We start from the raw sequence: 16,173 nt of genomic DNA on the forward strand, positions 1-16,173 counted from the left end.
TGCTCTGTTTTTCCCAAATGAGTAAGAGTTACTTCAGAAACAGCCAGAGTCATGCAGAGGGGCTGTCTGTCCAGCCAGTGAGAGCTGGTGTTTCTAGTCACCTCAGGATGGGGGATGTTTTGTGGTTGGAGGTTGCTCTGTGATTGGATTCTTGCTACACTTTTTTGGTCAGGATGAGTGTTGAACCTCTGGTGTGATGCAAATCATAAAAGATGGAATGAGTTGCCATTGGCAGTGCTGCTGATATGAGTTAGCCTGTTGGACTGGGTTAGTTGGCAAGGATTTAATTCCTATGAAGAGGTTTCAGGTGGAAAGTCCAGTCCAGCTGATAAAATAGGATGACTATGAACAACTTCTAGAAATAAACTGGAGGTGTTTGCATGGTCAAGAAGCTGTGTGCATCAGATATGGAGGGCATGCCATGTACCTTGTCCCAGTGAGATGGGTCTGACCAGCAAAGCCTTGGAACTGCCTGTGGGAGCAAAGTTATCTGTCTGAACATTAAAATGGCAAAGTAGGAAAGATGAGGGAATTAGCTAGTAAGATGTTCCTTTTTTTCTTTTTTCTCTTTTTTTTCCTCCTGTTCAAACAAGCCTGTAAGTCAGAAAGACTGTAGTTTTAACAGCAGGCCTCATGCTGGCTTTCTTCCACCAGCTCTCCTCAGTGTGAAGCAGGCACCAGCACTGCCTTTTGGTCTGTAGGAACGTGTGAATAGCTAACCACGAGCCCTGCCAAACAAAAGGCTGGAGCAGACACCGGGCTGGTGCGCCTCAGCCCCAGGCAGCGACCGCTGAACGTGGCAGTGCGTGTGGCTGTGCTGAGTGGTGTGGTGGGATGGATGGATGCATGGATGGATGGATGGATGGATGCATGGATGGATGGATGGATGGCTGCTCCTAGGAGTGCCTTGGAAATGCCAGGGCCGTGCCAGCATGGCACGCTGCCCTGCTGCCTTGCCTGGCGCTTTGAGGGAGGCTGGGTTAAACTTGCTGCATTCAGCACTAATGTGTTTGTGGTGCTGCCAGGTGCTGAGCTAGGTAATTCTGGGCCAGCCTGGATGTCCCCAGGCTACACTGGGACTCATATACCAGCTCATCCCTCCTATCCAAAAATCTTCTGCTCTTCCTAGGATATTTTGTCATTCAGCCTGTCTGAATGTTTTGTAATGCCTCATTGTCACGAGCCTTCAAGACAGTCAGACTCCCCCTAAGAGTAAAAAAATGAAAAGCAGTATGGGGAGTGAATTTCAGAGGAGAGAACATTGCCAGATAGGGTAACAGGAATTTTGGATGCTGATCATAATTTCACTCATCTTATATCTTTGCTCTAGGGGACAGAGAAATTCAGCCCTCCATTTGTTGCATTCTTTAGAGTACAATATTACGTAGAAAATGGAAGAGTAATAGGGTAAGTTCTCTTCTGTGGTAATTACTGTTCTTAAAATGAAAGAAAAATAATGTTTCTTTCTTAAGTTCAACTCTGTGAGTTCATTGAATTAAGCTTTAAATATCTGCTTGAATTTTTTTTTAAGACCTTCACAGACTTACTCAGCTATGAATGCTTTCTGCCTGAATCATACCCCATATCCCTAGGAAAATTGTGACTCTTTTTCCATCTGTGTTGGAAGAGCATGTTGAATGACGACATTATCAAAACACAATTAAGCACTCTTTTGCTTGTGTCTTTTGGTTGTATGAAAAGCACCAGATAAATATACCAAAAATAGTTGTTTATACACCAGAGCACATGCTTTGGATCTGTTTTTTTGTATTTGAGCAGTGCTCTGTGCAGTCTACTCCTGGAAGTGGACTTTCATACATGGACAAAAGAAATTACTTCATAAGTTAGAGTTTTTCATTTGTAGTCCCTTCACATGAAGCTGCACTCAAAACAGCACCACCCTCACCCATGGTACAGAACAAAGGATGAGGTAGTTAAAACTGAACAACTGACAGAGTTAATTTACATCAGCGCTTCTGGTGTGGCTCTATCCCTGGGGGAATCCAAGAGCTGGGATCATTTAGGTGGATTAAAATCTTCACCAAATTTTTGGCATTTGTTCTTGTCTTGAACAAAGCTTTTGGTTTTCTATGTTTTCTCTCTCCATAGTCTTTCAGTTTTGGATACGGGGGAGTCTTTCTTATAGAATCTGTCTGGCTGATAAGTGTTTTTTGTTTCATTTTGCTATTTTTGTACAAAGAGAGATTATCTATCATTCTGCCACTCCCAAGTTACGTATCTTTCACCATCACAGACATATTTCTCTTGCACTAGTAGTTTAATTGGAGAGGTTTGTAGAGTCATGCAGAGATAGTTATCTGGCCCCTTCAAATTGTACTTCTCCCTTTTACAAGCAGGCTGTAGTGTCCAGCACCTCATCTGCATGTACATGTCAGCAGCCTGCTTCCCATGATCTCTGAGGGCAGGGGGTGTGTGGGTTATCAAGGCTATGCCATAGTTACTCCTTATCAGGCAATCCCTGTTTAGCAGCTTGAGGAAAAAGGCAAAAACAAACTCAGGGCTCCCATGTCTTTTGATCTACCTTGCAGGGAATTAGCTGTTGAAAAGTATCATGAGCCTAAGGCAAGGTGAAACAAAAAAGCAGTGCCAAGTTTAGAGGGGAAAGGAGGACAGGTGTGCGAGAAACAGGACTGGGAGTCCAAGGAAGTTGACTCTCCTGGCTGCTGCAGGCTTTCCAGGGAAACAGAAGTGCTTGATTGTAGTCAGTCTCCAAAACAGGTGTGATGTGCTTTTTCTTTCATCTACCTTCTGCCCTAACTTCTTAGATCTCATGCTCCTCAAGGTAGAAGCTACCATTCCTTGTGTTTGTACAACACTTAGTGGGAGAAGACCTTGATCTTGGTTTGGTGCTCCTTATACACACAATTGTATCAAGGTGGCATTGGCACACATCCGACATGTCAAAGTTTAATCCCTCTTCTCAGCAACATGATATTTTTGAGGGTCTTTATCTGAACTTTGTTCTTGAAGTAAATTTGCCTTTGTCTTGCAGCGATAAGGTGGCACGGCAGCTCTACTACTGCCATCTCAAAGAGCAAGTACTTATGTCTCATTGCAACCACAAAGAAGAAATCTACTTCTTGCTGGCTGCCTACAGCTTACAGGCAGACTTGGGCAACTACAGAGAGAAGGTCCATGCTGGCAAATATTTTGAACCTCAGGCTTATTTCCCACAATGGGTAAGTTCCGGGGGAGGGGGGAACCTTTCTGTCAACAGATTATGCATGCAGCAGGAGCTATGGCAAGGTGGTGCCTAACTGCAGCCATGCAACTTCCCCATCTCCCACTGCAATGGTCAGGCAGATGGGTAGAGTATCACCCTGAAGGTCCCTCAGGAGGCATCTCTTGTCTTTCCACTGAATGTAGGTGCACGTTCCTGTAGATGCCCTATAAGTTCACTCATCAGTGAGGTGGGTGGTAGATCCTTCTTTGGTGATGGAATGTGTTGGTGTCACATAAATAGCTCTGACAGTACAGATGTCTTTGTTCAATTCTTCTATGGCTTAAAGGGTTATGTGTTTCCAGTGGTACATCAGCAAGGTCTGCACAACCCAAGCTCTCCAGAAAACCTCAGGACTGCAAAGCCAAGTCTATTTCCCTTTGTTCCCTCTGTGTCTCTGTAATGCTTGCCTCAGGGATGGATAGATCCAAACCCTATGGGGTAATACTGCTCTGTGCAGTGCCTCTGGTGCCTGCTTTGTCATTAATCTCTCTCAAGGGCAGCAAGAGGAAAGAGAAAGTGTTTGCATGTTTGTTTATAAGCATGTGCCTGTGACTTGTGCCTTTCAGGACTTACAGCAAAGAATTTATTTAGTTGTCAAATGAAGGCAAATTAGCTAAGACTGTGTTAGTTGGCTGCTTGTCCCAGGCAAGTTGCATCTCCCCTGTCAGATGGCACTGTCTCCTGCTTTGGGGAAAAGGTTCAGATCAGTGACAGAACTTGTCTTGAAGACTGACAGTCAGTTTTATGCACAAATCCTAGTCTGACTGCCTTGCTGTGCAGCAGCTTGCCTTTCTTCCAGACAACAGGCCCTCACCCCATACCATTCCTTCTTATGGGGTGCCTGTCAGGCAGTAGCTAACAAAGGGCTGGAAAAGGTGGGTCCTGTGTGCTGTTTCTGAGGCAGTTAAAGGGCTTATCACAGTCTGTTGCTCACCTGCACTGAGCCACAACCCCAAGCAAGTATGTGGGTGATTTATTACATCATTACAAACAGCAAAATCTGGCAGGCGTGAGGACGCTTCTCTCCCTGCCCTTGGGCTCCCATGGGGAGATAGTGAGCTGTCTCCTCCTCCAACACAATCACTTCCTTCAACACGTGCTTCATCTCATTTGGCCAAGGGCTGCTCCAAGTCTCGTGCCAGTGAGGAGAGGCAGTGCTGCCCTGGGCTGACCCACCCAGCTTTGAACTGGCACATCTCCTTCTGCTGACACTGCACAGCTGATGGCATCAATATTGTCCTCCACCACGGCCAGCCTTCCTTGTGGGAGGGCAGCTAATCTGGCAGGGCATGCAGAGGTGTTAACAGAGTAAGCCAGGGGTTTAATATAAAATGTAAGTGGGAACTAGGTGGTGGTGGGGTCTGGTTGGTTTGAGCCAGGACAGGTTGTTTCTGGCAGGATGTTCTCAGGTACCTGGTGCAATCTAGTTTCAAATGCCCCTGGTGCTGGGGGATGCTGGAAAGTGAATTCAGCCAATTTATCCCTCTTACCTGTCACTGCCACTCCCAGCCTGAAAGGAACCAGCTGGGCATGGGAGAGGGCTGAGCTGCCCAGTAGCCTTGTACAGAGAGGGCATGTGGGCAAACATGGGAACGGGACAGGAGCAAAAGGCCCAGTGCAGGTTTTTCTACTGCTTAGTGAAGCCACGTGCCTGCCAACCACTCCTAATAGATAAAAAAATACCTTGAGATAGTGTTATCCAACCTTTTGAGAATGGAAATGCTAAATAAGCCTAATGTGTAGTTTCTGGTCTTAAAAGGAAAACCTAGTATTTCTGCCTCTTCAGAGATGTTGCTGTTGATTGTGCTGGCATGCAGAGGAGTATTTGTTATCTGCCCATAAACATTTATGGAAGCCAGCAGTTGGGAAAACTAATTCCAATACTTAAAATTGAAAAGAGCTGACTGCTGTAGTCTTCATGTGTTACAGTTTTGCCACTAGGATCTGTTTGGAGACATCGATGTCATCTGGGCTGCTTTAAATGCTTATCCTCCAGGGAGGTGGAGGCAAACACAGACTAACATCTTGAGGGAATATATGAAGCTCCTCCACCTCCAGCCACTGCTTTGCTGTTGATCACAGCTGCCTCTCATGGGGGTTGCTGACCTGTTTGTTTTTTTTGTGGTTTAGATAATTGCAAAGAGGGGGAGTGACTACATCTTGAAACATGCCCCAGAGATGCACCGAGAGCAGCAAGGGCTGAGCGCTAAGGAAGCAGTGCTAAAGTTCATTAAGGAGTCCTGCCTGCTGGAAGATGTGCCCGTCCATTTCTACAGGCTGCAGAAGGTTAAACAAAGAGCTTCTTATTTTGAACTTCTCTCCCGTCATTAATTGAGAGCACCACAGCATTTTTCTCTTTCTGTTTGTTTGAGGGACGGTTGCCTCTGATTCAGAGGCAAACAAATCTAAAATACTCAGCCAATGAGGCCTGTCCTCACAAACAAACCCATTGGCAATGTACAGATACAGCTGGAATTTCGTTTTGTTCCTCGACCAAGAAACTGGCCACAGGAATGGCAAAACTTCATATTTGCCCCTGCCTGTCAGTAGAATTGCACCAGGGAAAATCAATGAAGCCTCATTTTTTTCTTGTTGTAGTTCATTGAATGCCAGCTTTCACACAAATGTCATGTAGTAGCTGAAGGTGACATTGGGTCATTCCAGCTTTCGTATATCATTCCTTCTCCATCCCTGCCAGAGTGCTTGGTGTTTTCTCAGCTGTATACTTTTCTTGGCAGTTTTGGATTCCTACATTATTGCTTGTTAAACTCCTTATCCAAACCTGCTTAAACAGAAGGTGATTCATTTTCACATGTTGAGTATTTACATCTAGAAACAGGACTAATGAGAAGTTTTCTGTTCCACTTAGGTGAGTGAAACCTGCCTATGCAATTAGGAATTGCTTGGGCCGTTTTTCCAAATGGAGATACTCTACTCTGTCAGAGTCTTAATTAAACTTTTTGGGTTTTTGTGCTCAGGGGGAATTAAGTGTGGGAAGTATCCATGTCCTTTGAACATATCTAACAGCTCTAGTTACTAAAGAAATGTGCATTTTCTAGAGAAAATAAGTTTTGATCAGTAGTCCAGGCTTAGTTCCTTGCAAACCATAGATGTTCACCTACCTATCTTCTGTTCTCTGTTTTGATTCTTGATGTTGTTAATGATGCAATCATGAGAGAGTTAGTTACACTTGAATGCCATAAGAAATCCAGCTGTCAGGACTGAATTTTATCTTCGGATTTTATATGTGAAAACACCACGGCTGTGAAATTGGTTGCTCTTAATATTTAAATTCCTGTCTGACTTGCATTTGTTGTTGTTTGATCCTTTATATGTCTTATTACTGGCTGCCGTGAGATTTCAAAAGCAGTCACTTTTGTCTTAAAACCCTCCTCATGGCTTCTACTGAGGTTGGGAACTGCAAAAGAAAACACAGCACACCCCATATCTCATTCAGACTGATACTGATTTACGAAGCTCTTTGTCCTTAGGAGGCAAAAAAATATTTCTTAGTGACTTTGAACTGAAGGCATGGATGGTACCAGGGGCAAAGGGTGAGATAATGTGACGTTACAAGGCTTGTATCTTGTAAGCCAGATGAGGAGAAAAAGTTGTGACATAAAGTTTGAGGTCTGTGAGCCCATACATTTCTGCTCACAAAATTTTCTTTCTTTTCCTCCTAACAAAAAAATGCATGTGTTCCCCTCCCAAACTCTGCTGTGTTAGGAGAGGCTTAAAGAATTAGTTTATGATATTTTTTGGTATTCAAGCAAAAGAATCTGGTTAGAAACCAAGTATGTTAGAAACCAAGATGCAGCATGAGTTAAAAGTCAGACAGTATTTCAACCCAGGCAATAAAACTCATGTAAAAGCACCTACTCCCAACACCAAGGTCAAATATTAGAATGAAAGTCACAGTAACTGGGCATTGATTAACTCCCCCCTAATCTAGCAAACCCCTGGATAGGAACAGCTGTGCTGTAGCAGGGAGGAGAGAATGGGTTTCTCTTCTGTTTTGGGTTCTCTGTCATCTGGAGAGCCAGAGTGGTGCATGTTCATAGGGACAGCAGAGACAGCACATGGTTACAAGAGAGGTTACAAGGTACCTCTGAGAACATTGTCCATATTCTCAAATCACTAAAGCTACAGGATTCCTTGTCCAGGACAGCTAGGGCATGTGCTGGTGAAATGCCTGAGCCTCCCAGCATGAGGGGATTTTTAGGTGTAGGTATTTCAGGGGTCAACAAGGCAAGGTGCACTTTACAAACATAATAAAAACCAAATGAGCTGATGGCATCTGATGAGGAGTCCTGCTACCTCTCCTGCAGTAGGTGCCAGAACAAGAGCATGGTCTTTGTAGATTAACCTTTGACTCTTCTGTTCTTTTAGGATAAGAAGGAGGATCGACCGACAGTTATCCTGGGCCTGACCCTGAGAGGAATGCACATCTATCAGGTAACAGACTGCTGTGAAAGCCTTCTGGTGTAGCATTAACTCTGCCCAGTTCCCTGTCCTCCCCCCTCACCGCGGCTCCTCTGATTCCCCTGTGAACACCAGGCTCCACATATCTCAAATTCTTGGCTGTTTGCAAATTCTTTGCACGTTGCTGACTCCACCCTGTACCTGCCAGTCCCTGTGTCACTCTGAGTTTGATGTGTTGCAGGAGGTGAATCACGTTCGCCAGCTCCTCTACGACTTCCCCTGGTCACACATTGGGAAGCTGGCCTTTCTGGTGAGTGTGATGGGATGGAGGCCATCTGCCAGTGGCTGCCAGCCTGGGATGTGGCAAAGCTGTTGGCCTGCCTGTGCTGCTGGTTCAGGTCCTGTCACTTGCACGCACAAGACCACAACTATCTCTGCTAACTGTGTGGCTGAAAATGTGCTCTTGCTCATTTCTTTGGCATCTTTCCTCTTTGTGCAGGGGAAAAAATTTGAAATCCAGCCAGATGGTTTGCCCTCTGCACGGAAACTGGTTTACTACACGGGTTGCCCCTTCAGGTCACGCCATTTGCTACAGCTACTCAGCAACAGCCACCGGCTCTTTCTGAATATTCAGCCAGTTTTGAAGCAGATCCAAAAACTGGAGGAGGCTGAAGGTATGTTAGGGAACACCCAAGTGAGTTTGCTAAGAGGGAGAGTGCAGTATGTTAGTCTCTCCTGTTGTCTCATGATGCCTTCTCTCATCTAGTTAATGGTATTTCTGCCTTATCAGGCAGCCAGTGATAGAAACAGAGGTGTTAGGTACGTTTCAAGTCCATTTCCAAGAAGTATTTATCACTCCCACATTGTAGACTGCGATCAGAAATTATGTTTGTGTGCGAACAGTAGAGGAGTAGTATCTCCTTTCAAGTGGTTTCTGTCTTTCCCTTCAGTGGGGTTACAGCAGTGGCCTTGAGCTGTGTGGGTGCAACCAGTGGCATTGCCAATCACCTGTACAAAGGCTCACTGATCAAGTGCCTGTGGGCAAAAAGCCCTTGGTTGTTTTGTGTTCGTTAGTGTCTTGTGGATTTCTCAACCACCCTCAGCACATACAAGCCATGGGAGAAATAATAAATCATTAATAGATACCAGCCAGAGGAATAAAACCATTCGTTTTTAGCTGACTTCATTCAGTGGTGGGTATTTCAAGAACCAATCAGTGCATCTGATTTTAAAGACTGAGCACTGAAGTTCACTAAGTAATTCCCTTTTTTTTGTTTGCTTTTGTTTTGCTTTGTTGTTACTGACCTTCATTCTGAATCCTACTGTTTTCTGTATCATAACTGCCTCTACCTGCCCGTTCTAATTTAGGAGACCCTGGGTTTACTGCGAGTATGACTAATTCTTTTACAACCACCTGAGCATCCATCTGTTGAGCAAACAAAATACAAAGCTGTCCCTGTGTTTGTTCAGTACCTGCAGCAGTTGTTTCTTAGTTGTTGGTTGGTGCCAAGAGAACTTCCTGAATAGATATATATATAAAACTTCCTTAAAGTTCTCACTGGTTTCTCCCTTCTTTCTCGCTCAGAGAAGAAGCGCTACCGGGAGTCCTATATCAGTGACACTCTGGACATGGACCTGGAGCCGTGCGACAAGAACTCGCGTGGCAGCGGGAGCAGCGGGGGCAGCCGCAGGGACAAGCGCCTCTCGCGCCACTCCACGGGCAGCCACGGCAGCTCCCACACCTCGGGCATCGAGGCCGACTCCCGGCACCGCGTCTCCGTGGAGATGTCGGTGGACGAGCCCTTCGGCATCGACCGCGTGCACAGGAAAGAGAAATCCTGCAGCTCGACCATCAGCTACGGGAGCTCGGGCATTGACAGTGGCAGCAAAGGGCGGGCTGAAGACGATGCTCAGGATGATGGTAAAGAATTTGGGCGTGTGGAGCGACGCCTAAGCTGACTTTTGTCTTCTCCTGCAGGAGGACAGGGAGTAAGAGACTGTACAGCAGCTCGGAGCACAAGAGTAATGCTAACCATTCTCCTGCTGCTCTCTTCCTCCTAGAGCTTGAGCTGGCAGTAGATGAGCCAGAGGAGATGCCTGTAGATGAGCCTTTAGAGGGAGACCAGTTAGAGGAGGCCACTGTGGGAGAATCTGTTGAATCCCTGCCTCTAGATGCTGCTAGCTGCCAAGGTGAGATGGCTTTCTGCTGTTCTTAAGGCTCTAGCAACAGGTATAATCTGAGGGATCTATGAAAACTCTTATCTCCTTCAAAACAGCTCCCAGTGTATTTACTGCCCTACTGCAACAGGATTTGCAGACAGCTCATCTAGAGTTTACAGGCCAGCATTCTGTATTGTACTGTGCTGCTCTCCTCTGCGCTCCTCAAAGTCTCCCTTCTCTAAATGTGCCAAGCTTGTATTCAGTTAATGACAAAAAGATAATTGAGGTAAACCATTTTTAAAAAAGGAATATGCTTTAATATCTTGTATGCCACAAAACTGCCAAGGGGCTCAACCACAGAATGATGGTATGGTCACAGGAATTCTTAGGTAAGGTTTTGTGGCTTGTGATGCTAAGCTGTTATGCATGAGCTGTCTGGCCTTAATATATACAGCCTTTATAGCAAAGCAAGAAGGGTAAAAATGGGACAAGTTGGCAAGAAACTCTTTTTTTAAAAGTTTTCAAACATTAATCTTTAGGGCCAAAAATGAGTACTTGTAAGCAAAAGTCTTGGAGCACTGAGGGTGCTTAATGATGTATATTTATCTTAAGAGGATAGTGCTTTTTGAATGTGGCCTGTGAGAACAACTTCCCTTTTCTACAGCCCACAAAACCTCAAACTTGCAATGCTTTTCACTTCCTGCTTCTCCTTTGCAGCTATAAATCATGAATCTCTGTCTGTGGTGCAAGTCACACTAATCAAAATGAGAGGCCAAAGTGTGGAATCTCTTCACCAGGTAAGGGAGAAGTTGCTCAGCAGGAGGGTCTGTGTGTGGGCATTGAACTGAGGTCTAGTCTAATGGAGACAGCTGCGAATCAGGACACCTGGATTAGTTTGGATTTCACTGATATTTACATGGTGTAATCAAAACCAGCTACTGGCCAGCTACTGCTCTCAGGAATTGGATAAGACCAGCATTTGGGCTCAGAATAGTATAGAAAGGTTTGGAGCAATCAGCAGGGAGATCTTGCAAGCCAATTATTATCTACCTTTAGTCTTCTGGATGGGACATGGAAAATCAACTGCTTCCAGATTTTCAGTGCAATACAGAGCAAAGACCATCTATGCAGTTTGGATGTGAGTTGCAAACTTGATCATCTTGAAGCCAGAAGTAGCTTACATCAGAGCAAAACCAGATGCTCAACTCTACTTGTTATATCATTTGTGTGATTATAGTCTGTGTGTACTGAAGTCTTTGTTGCCCACATTTTCTTTTCATCAAACACTTAAGAAAGGGAAACTATGTATGGTAAAGTACGTCACAGAAGTTATATTTGGAAGAAGCTTATTAAAATGTCTTTTTTAGACTTCTTTTCAAAGTATAACTGTACCCACTGGGCAGAAGTGTTGTGATTTTTTTTGGAAAAAACCCAAGCAAACAAACAAAAAGCACAAAAAAAACACTTCTATCCTTTCTTCCCTCTCTTAACCCAAATATGCCTTATCTGCTGAGAGAATTCAAAAACTCTGAATGAGGATTTCAATAACTTAAGACTTTTTTTTTTTTTTTTTTAATTTTCCATGTTTCTTTCTGGACCCAGTCAAAAATGATAAGAAATTTTCATTTATCAGCAAAATAGCCCACAAAGTGCTGTAGGAGATTTGAATAAAGCCTTAGTTATTTTTTTCCAAAGCTAAAGGCCATACATTTCCAATCATAATGAAATTACTCCTCTGAGTAGAAAACTTAAGAGCTCATAGTAGACATCTTGCTTACAGCTGTAATGTTTTTAAAGTTACTGCTGTTATCATGCTTTCACTGCTAAATGATCATGAGGCATCTGTTTTACAAAAATGGTTTTGCTTAATACAGGACTGTCTATATGACTGCAAAGACCTCACTGCCACTTCTGTGCAACACACAAAGGCAACTTGGTGCCTCCTTAGAAAACTATCAAAATCTTCCTTACAAGGTCATGTAACTAAATCCTGCAGGGTTTCCTTAGCATTGACCACACAGTGCAACATATTCCTATTTCTGGAAGTATAGCTGAGCCAGCACAAGATTTCCTCAGGGCGGTTTTTTAATTCCCCTCTCATGACTATGGGAGAAGTGATACTGGGAAGAAGTTTTCTGTGGTGCCAACAGAAGTGTCTTAGTTTCAAAATTACATTCTTGAACTTAGCCTTAATATTTAAGAGGTGATTATTAAGGAGGCATAGCAAGAAAAAAATGCAAGTGTTGAAGCTGGAAATACTCTGAAATGGTCAATAATTCCTTCATGGTGGCTTGTGTAGCAAGATGGTACCTCTGGGAATTACTGTTGATTTGTTGCTGCTCTTTATGGAACATTGTTATGTAGATGAAACTGTTGCAATTACTGGACACTGTAACCCATTAGTTTGCATGGTTGCCTTCTGAACCTTTCGTTCGGTTCATTAGACTTAATGTGTTCAAGCACTTGGGGTAGTTTTTTGTTAAGTGCACTTTGACCATTTGAGGACAACTGCATGGATCTGCCAAGAAGTGTGAGGTCATTCAGGTGTCAGTGTCTGTCAAGTGTTTCATCTGATGTACTGGACACTGAGGACACAGAGCAGACAGATCACAATCCAGCTCAATGTGGCAGGGCAGCTTAATACACTTGTAATTTCTGAATTGTTTACAGCACTTTGTTTAAGCCAGCATCCTTCAGAAAGCTAGTGGGGCCCTTTTGAAAGAGGGGAAGAACAATTTTGAGAAACTTTTAGCATGCATAACCAGGATCCTAAGGCTATGTCTGAGCTCACTGTTTTCATTCGTGTGTGTCTTGCTGAACTGGCAGGTGAGGTCGCCCAAAAGCCGGAGCTGCATGGACCAGCACAGCCAGAGTTTGGACGACATCCGCTTGTACAAGCGCCAGCACCCGTCACTAAGTGCCACGCTGTCTTCAGACACGTCCCACAGCTACACCTTCGGCTGCAGCCTGGAGGATAAGCTGTCTGTCTACGGCTGCGTGTATTCCACAGCAGACTGCAAAACCAAGTCTGCCCTTTACGGGAAGCGATCCATGAACTGCCTCTCCTTGGATCTTCTGGGAGAGGACCAGCTCCCAGAAGAGTTTGTGGTGTAATGAGATTGGAGCTCTTCCATGCCATGAAACGGCTCATCATGGAAATATATACCTCATTAACACATGTGATGTCACTCTGGTTCTTGCAGGAGATGGTGAGCGGCTTTGTTATTCAGCTCCGTATCAGTAAGTGGCATCACATCTGCAGACCTGGCTACAGGGCAAATCAACTGGAGTGTAGCACTTAACACTGGCATTGGTAGTGTCTGTCTGAGTAGAAAATGGAAGTGGCCTGCACCCTTGGCAGTGACATACCGACATAACCAAAAAACAGTGGACCAAAACTGACACTGAGCTAGTAAAGCAAACTGTGTCTAAATGGATTAATCAGAAATTTAAAGTCTGTCATGTTCCTGCCTTTCTCTTGTGGTCCATGTCTCTTAATTTTAGTGTATAGATAATTTGGTTGTCTTCAGTTTGTGCTGCTGCAACATTGCCAACAACTGTCAGGCCAGAATTTGTTCTTAACACATTTGGTGGGCTGTATATGAAAGTGTCTGGCCTGCTTCAGTTGTAATGAACACAAGTTGCTTATTTGCTGCACTGGTAGCAAGACCTGCTCTACCAGGACTTTCTTCTTTTGTTGTTGTTACTTTGTTGTGAGCATCCAGCCAAATACAATGTGTGGTCTTTTTTGTTTGTTTGTTTTTTGTTTTTCTTTATTGCAACAAATGCAACTGACTGTCAGCTGTCTACCACTGCTGTGATGCAGATTGGCATTATATCCTTGGGGAGATAGGGAGGAGATAAAGCAAATGTCTTGGCTGCTTATGAGAGTACAGAGGGCAAGAGATTAATTGACTGGTTTTTGAAGAGAGGAGTGTGACTGGAGAATTTGTCCAGACATGATCACCCCTTACTTTGATTCATACTTTAAGGTTGTTTTCTTACTTGTTTTTAGTAAATTTGTTTCTTAGACTTTTTTCCCTCTGCTTAGGAGGCAAGTAAGGACTGGAGAAGGTCACTTTGCAAGGACAGACAGAGTGACTGTGTCGTACTTAGTCATGAATAGGTCATGCAAATATGTGTGTGTTGTGCTGCAGGGCTGATGATGGTGGAAGCGTAGGGTGTTTGTGTGCCAGACCAAGGGTACTTGTTTGGTGATCTTGAGAGTGTTGGATTTAGCTGTGCTGGCTCTCACTAGGGAAATAATCATAATTGTGCTGTTTGATTCAAGCATTTGGGGTGGAAAACATTCTTCTACCTTGTTACATGCAAATAAATATATTTGATTTCCTTCCTGCACTAATTCTCTGCATTGGGAAGCTTGTACTTGAAGGCCCAGCTTTGTGCCCAACTTTTGACAGCTGTGTGTTCTGGTAAATTCTAGAAGTAGAGGAATACTATTCTGCCTGTTGGGGAAGTGTGTGTTGTGCAGTGTTGGTCATCAAAAGCTGAAGATAGCCTAATTCAGGAAAGGAAGGAAGCCAGACTATGACAAGGAGAGTCTGAGCTACTGTTTTAATGGTGGGCTTGTAAGTTGTCTGCTGAATTGCATTCCCGTAAGTCTTTAAGTAACAAATCCATGAAATCCATCATCTTGCTACTTCTGAGTAGAGACAGACCGTGCAGGTGCATCTGCATTTACTGAAGTGGGACCAGCTGTTTTACATCCTCTGACATAATCCAGCACCAAGCCCAAGGTGTGTGCACTGTAGCCATGACTTAATTGACTGTGCCCTCTTTGATCACACTGATCTCTCTTTTTGTAATGAACAATTAGGAGCTGTATGTTCACTATAGCCTCTTCTCCTTTGTTCCAAACAAAGCCAAAATGCCTTCGCAAAGTACTTGAGGTATGTTTACTGCATCCAAAATAAATTCTTGTAAGTGCATCTAAATGGATAAAGGAAATCTGGCTGGGTGCTCTTGAGCAGTCCAGTCAAGCCTCCCACTGTCAGTCACTCCCTGTTACCTGGTTTCTGTTGGGCCATAAGCCACAGGAGATGGGCCTGGCCAGGATCCAGGAGGCTGTACTACAGGGAGCAGCCTTGCAGCTGTGCAGGAGCCTTGCTTCTGCAGCCACCACCGAGCTGGAGGGATGGCTCTTACTACAGCAGTGCCTGTCCATGACAAAGGTCAGGGAGAGGTCTGGAGTGAGGGCCCTGCTAACCTGTTGCTCTCCCACCCATGCAGATGTACAGTTACTTGTGGTTCTGGGAATGGCTGTTAACAGGAAAAAAAGGTCAAAATTCAGTCGGCATAGTTGTTTTGAAAAGTCTTATAAAATACGTGTGCACTATGTGCACACTTCTCTCAAAGACAAACACGTCCATATCTGCTTCAGCCTAACCACATCACAGAAGTATTTATTGCCACTGGGCAGCTCACTGTTCTGCTTTTACAGTCAGCAGGTATCCAAAGGATTTGGTGATGCGCTGTAATCCTGCTGCCTCTGGTTACAAAGTGCACCAATGCCTGAAAACAGTGTAGCCGAATGTTGCAGGAGCAATCCACTGCTTGTACATTCCTGGGGGATTCTTGTTTTTATTCATGGCTGGTAGGGAAGGCAAACTACAGGTCTGGCATCTTCTCTCTGTGGTCTGTGCAGCTCCCTCCAGTACTGTAAGTGACATATGCATATGAAGGGCAGACCAAACACTTTTGTGTGTAGACTGAGAATGAATCAATATCTTATGAGCACTGTGAATATCTATTATGCAACTTTTGTATTCGTATGAAAAGAAAACAAAACCACCTGTTTCTGTTAGTAATACATTTATTTTTTTGTTTGGATTTAGAAGGTCTCTTATTTTTGGGTTTGATAGTTTGGTAGATATTAGTGTGTAAGCATTTATTAGCTGATGTTAGAAACTAGCTGCCAATATTTGTACATATTTGTAAAATATTACTGTTATAATCACTCTATTTTAATGTTAAAAGTTTCTCCTTTCCATGAAAGGATTTTCACGTTTAAAATTAAATATAAATAATTATATGTACACCTGCAATAAAGTATGGATAGAAAATGGTAATTGTGTAGCTTTTTTTGTGTCCAAGGAGCTCTGTGTCTTCCATTTGATATGGGTTGTAGAAGTTAATTTGCTGCCAGAATAATCTGAATGAACCCAGCTTGTGATGACAAACCCAGAGGCACTGCAATCACTGGAACAGCTCCTGTTGGTCCTTGCTATTCTCAGTAGCAAAGTGCCAAAGGGCCTTTGCCAGGTATTAAGAACACAGCTGAGCAGGTTGGAGTCAGCGGGACACTAAAGGGGGCTAAATCTGACTGA

The 16,173-nt window shown here is 44.0% G+C and overlaps 1 protein-coding gene across 2 annotated transcripts in view; it reads left to right on the plus strand.

The window, feature by feature from the left end:
• Positions 1 to 15,909, plus strand: part of FRMD1 (FERM domain containing 1) — a 40,150-nt gene extending 24,241 nt beyond the window's left edge. The window contains exons 5-14 of one of the 2 annotated variants that reach the window (XM_079329071.1): positions 1,331 to 1,407; positions 3,014 to 3,200; positions 5,375 to 5,530; positions 7,634 to 7,699; positions 7,908 to 7,976; positions 8,166 to 8,340; positions 9,252 to 9,587; positions 9,728 to 9,856; positions 10,544 to 10,623; positions 12,653 to 15,909. In XM_079329071.1, the coding sequence (XP_079185197.1) occupies positions 1,331 to 1,407; positions 3,014 to 3,200; positions 5,375 to 5,530; positions 7,634 to 7,699; positions 7,908 to 7,976; positions 8,166 to 8,340; positions 9,252 to 9,587; positions 9,728 to 9,856; positions 10,544 to 10,623; positions 12,653 to 12,940 (1,563 nt within the window). In that variant the 3' untranslated portion in view covers positions 12,941 to 15,909. The remainder of the gene's footprint in view (positions 1 to 1,330; positions 1,408 to 3,013; positions 3,201 to 5,374; positions 5,531 to 7,633; positions 7,700 to 7,907; positions 7,977 to 8,165; positions 8,341 to 9,251; positions 9,588 to 9,727; positions 9,857 to 10,543; positions 10,624 to 12,652) is intronic. The other variant, XM_079329072.1, reaches the window with a different exon arrangement.
• Positions 15,910 to 16,173: the final 264 nt, after the last annotated feature.

Source organism: Erithacus rubecula, assembly GCF_903797595.1.
Source record: "Erithacus rubecula genome assembly, chromosome: 2".
In the NCBI taxonomy this organism is placed as follows: domain Eukaryota; kingdom Metazoa; phylum Chordata; class Aves; order Passeriformes; family Muscicapidae; genus Erithacus; species Erithacus rubecula.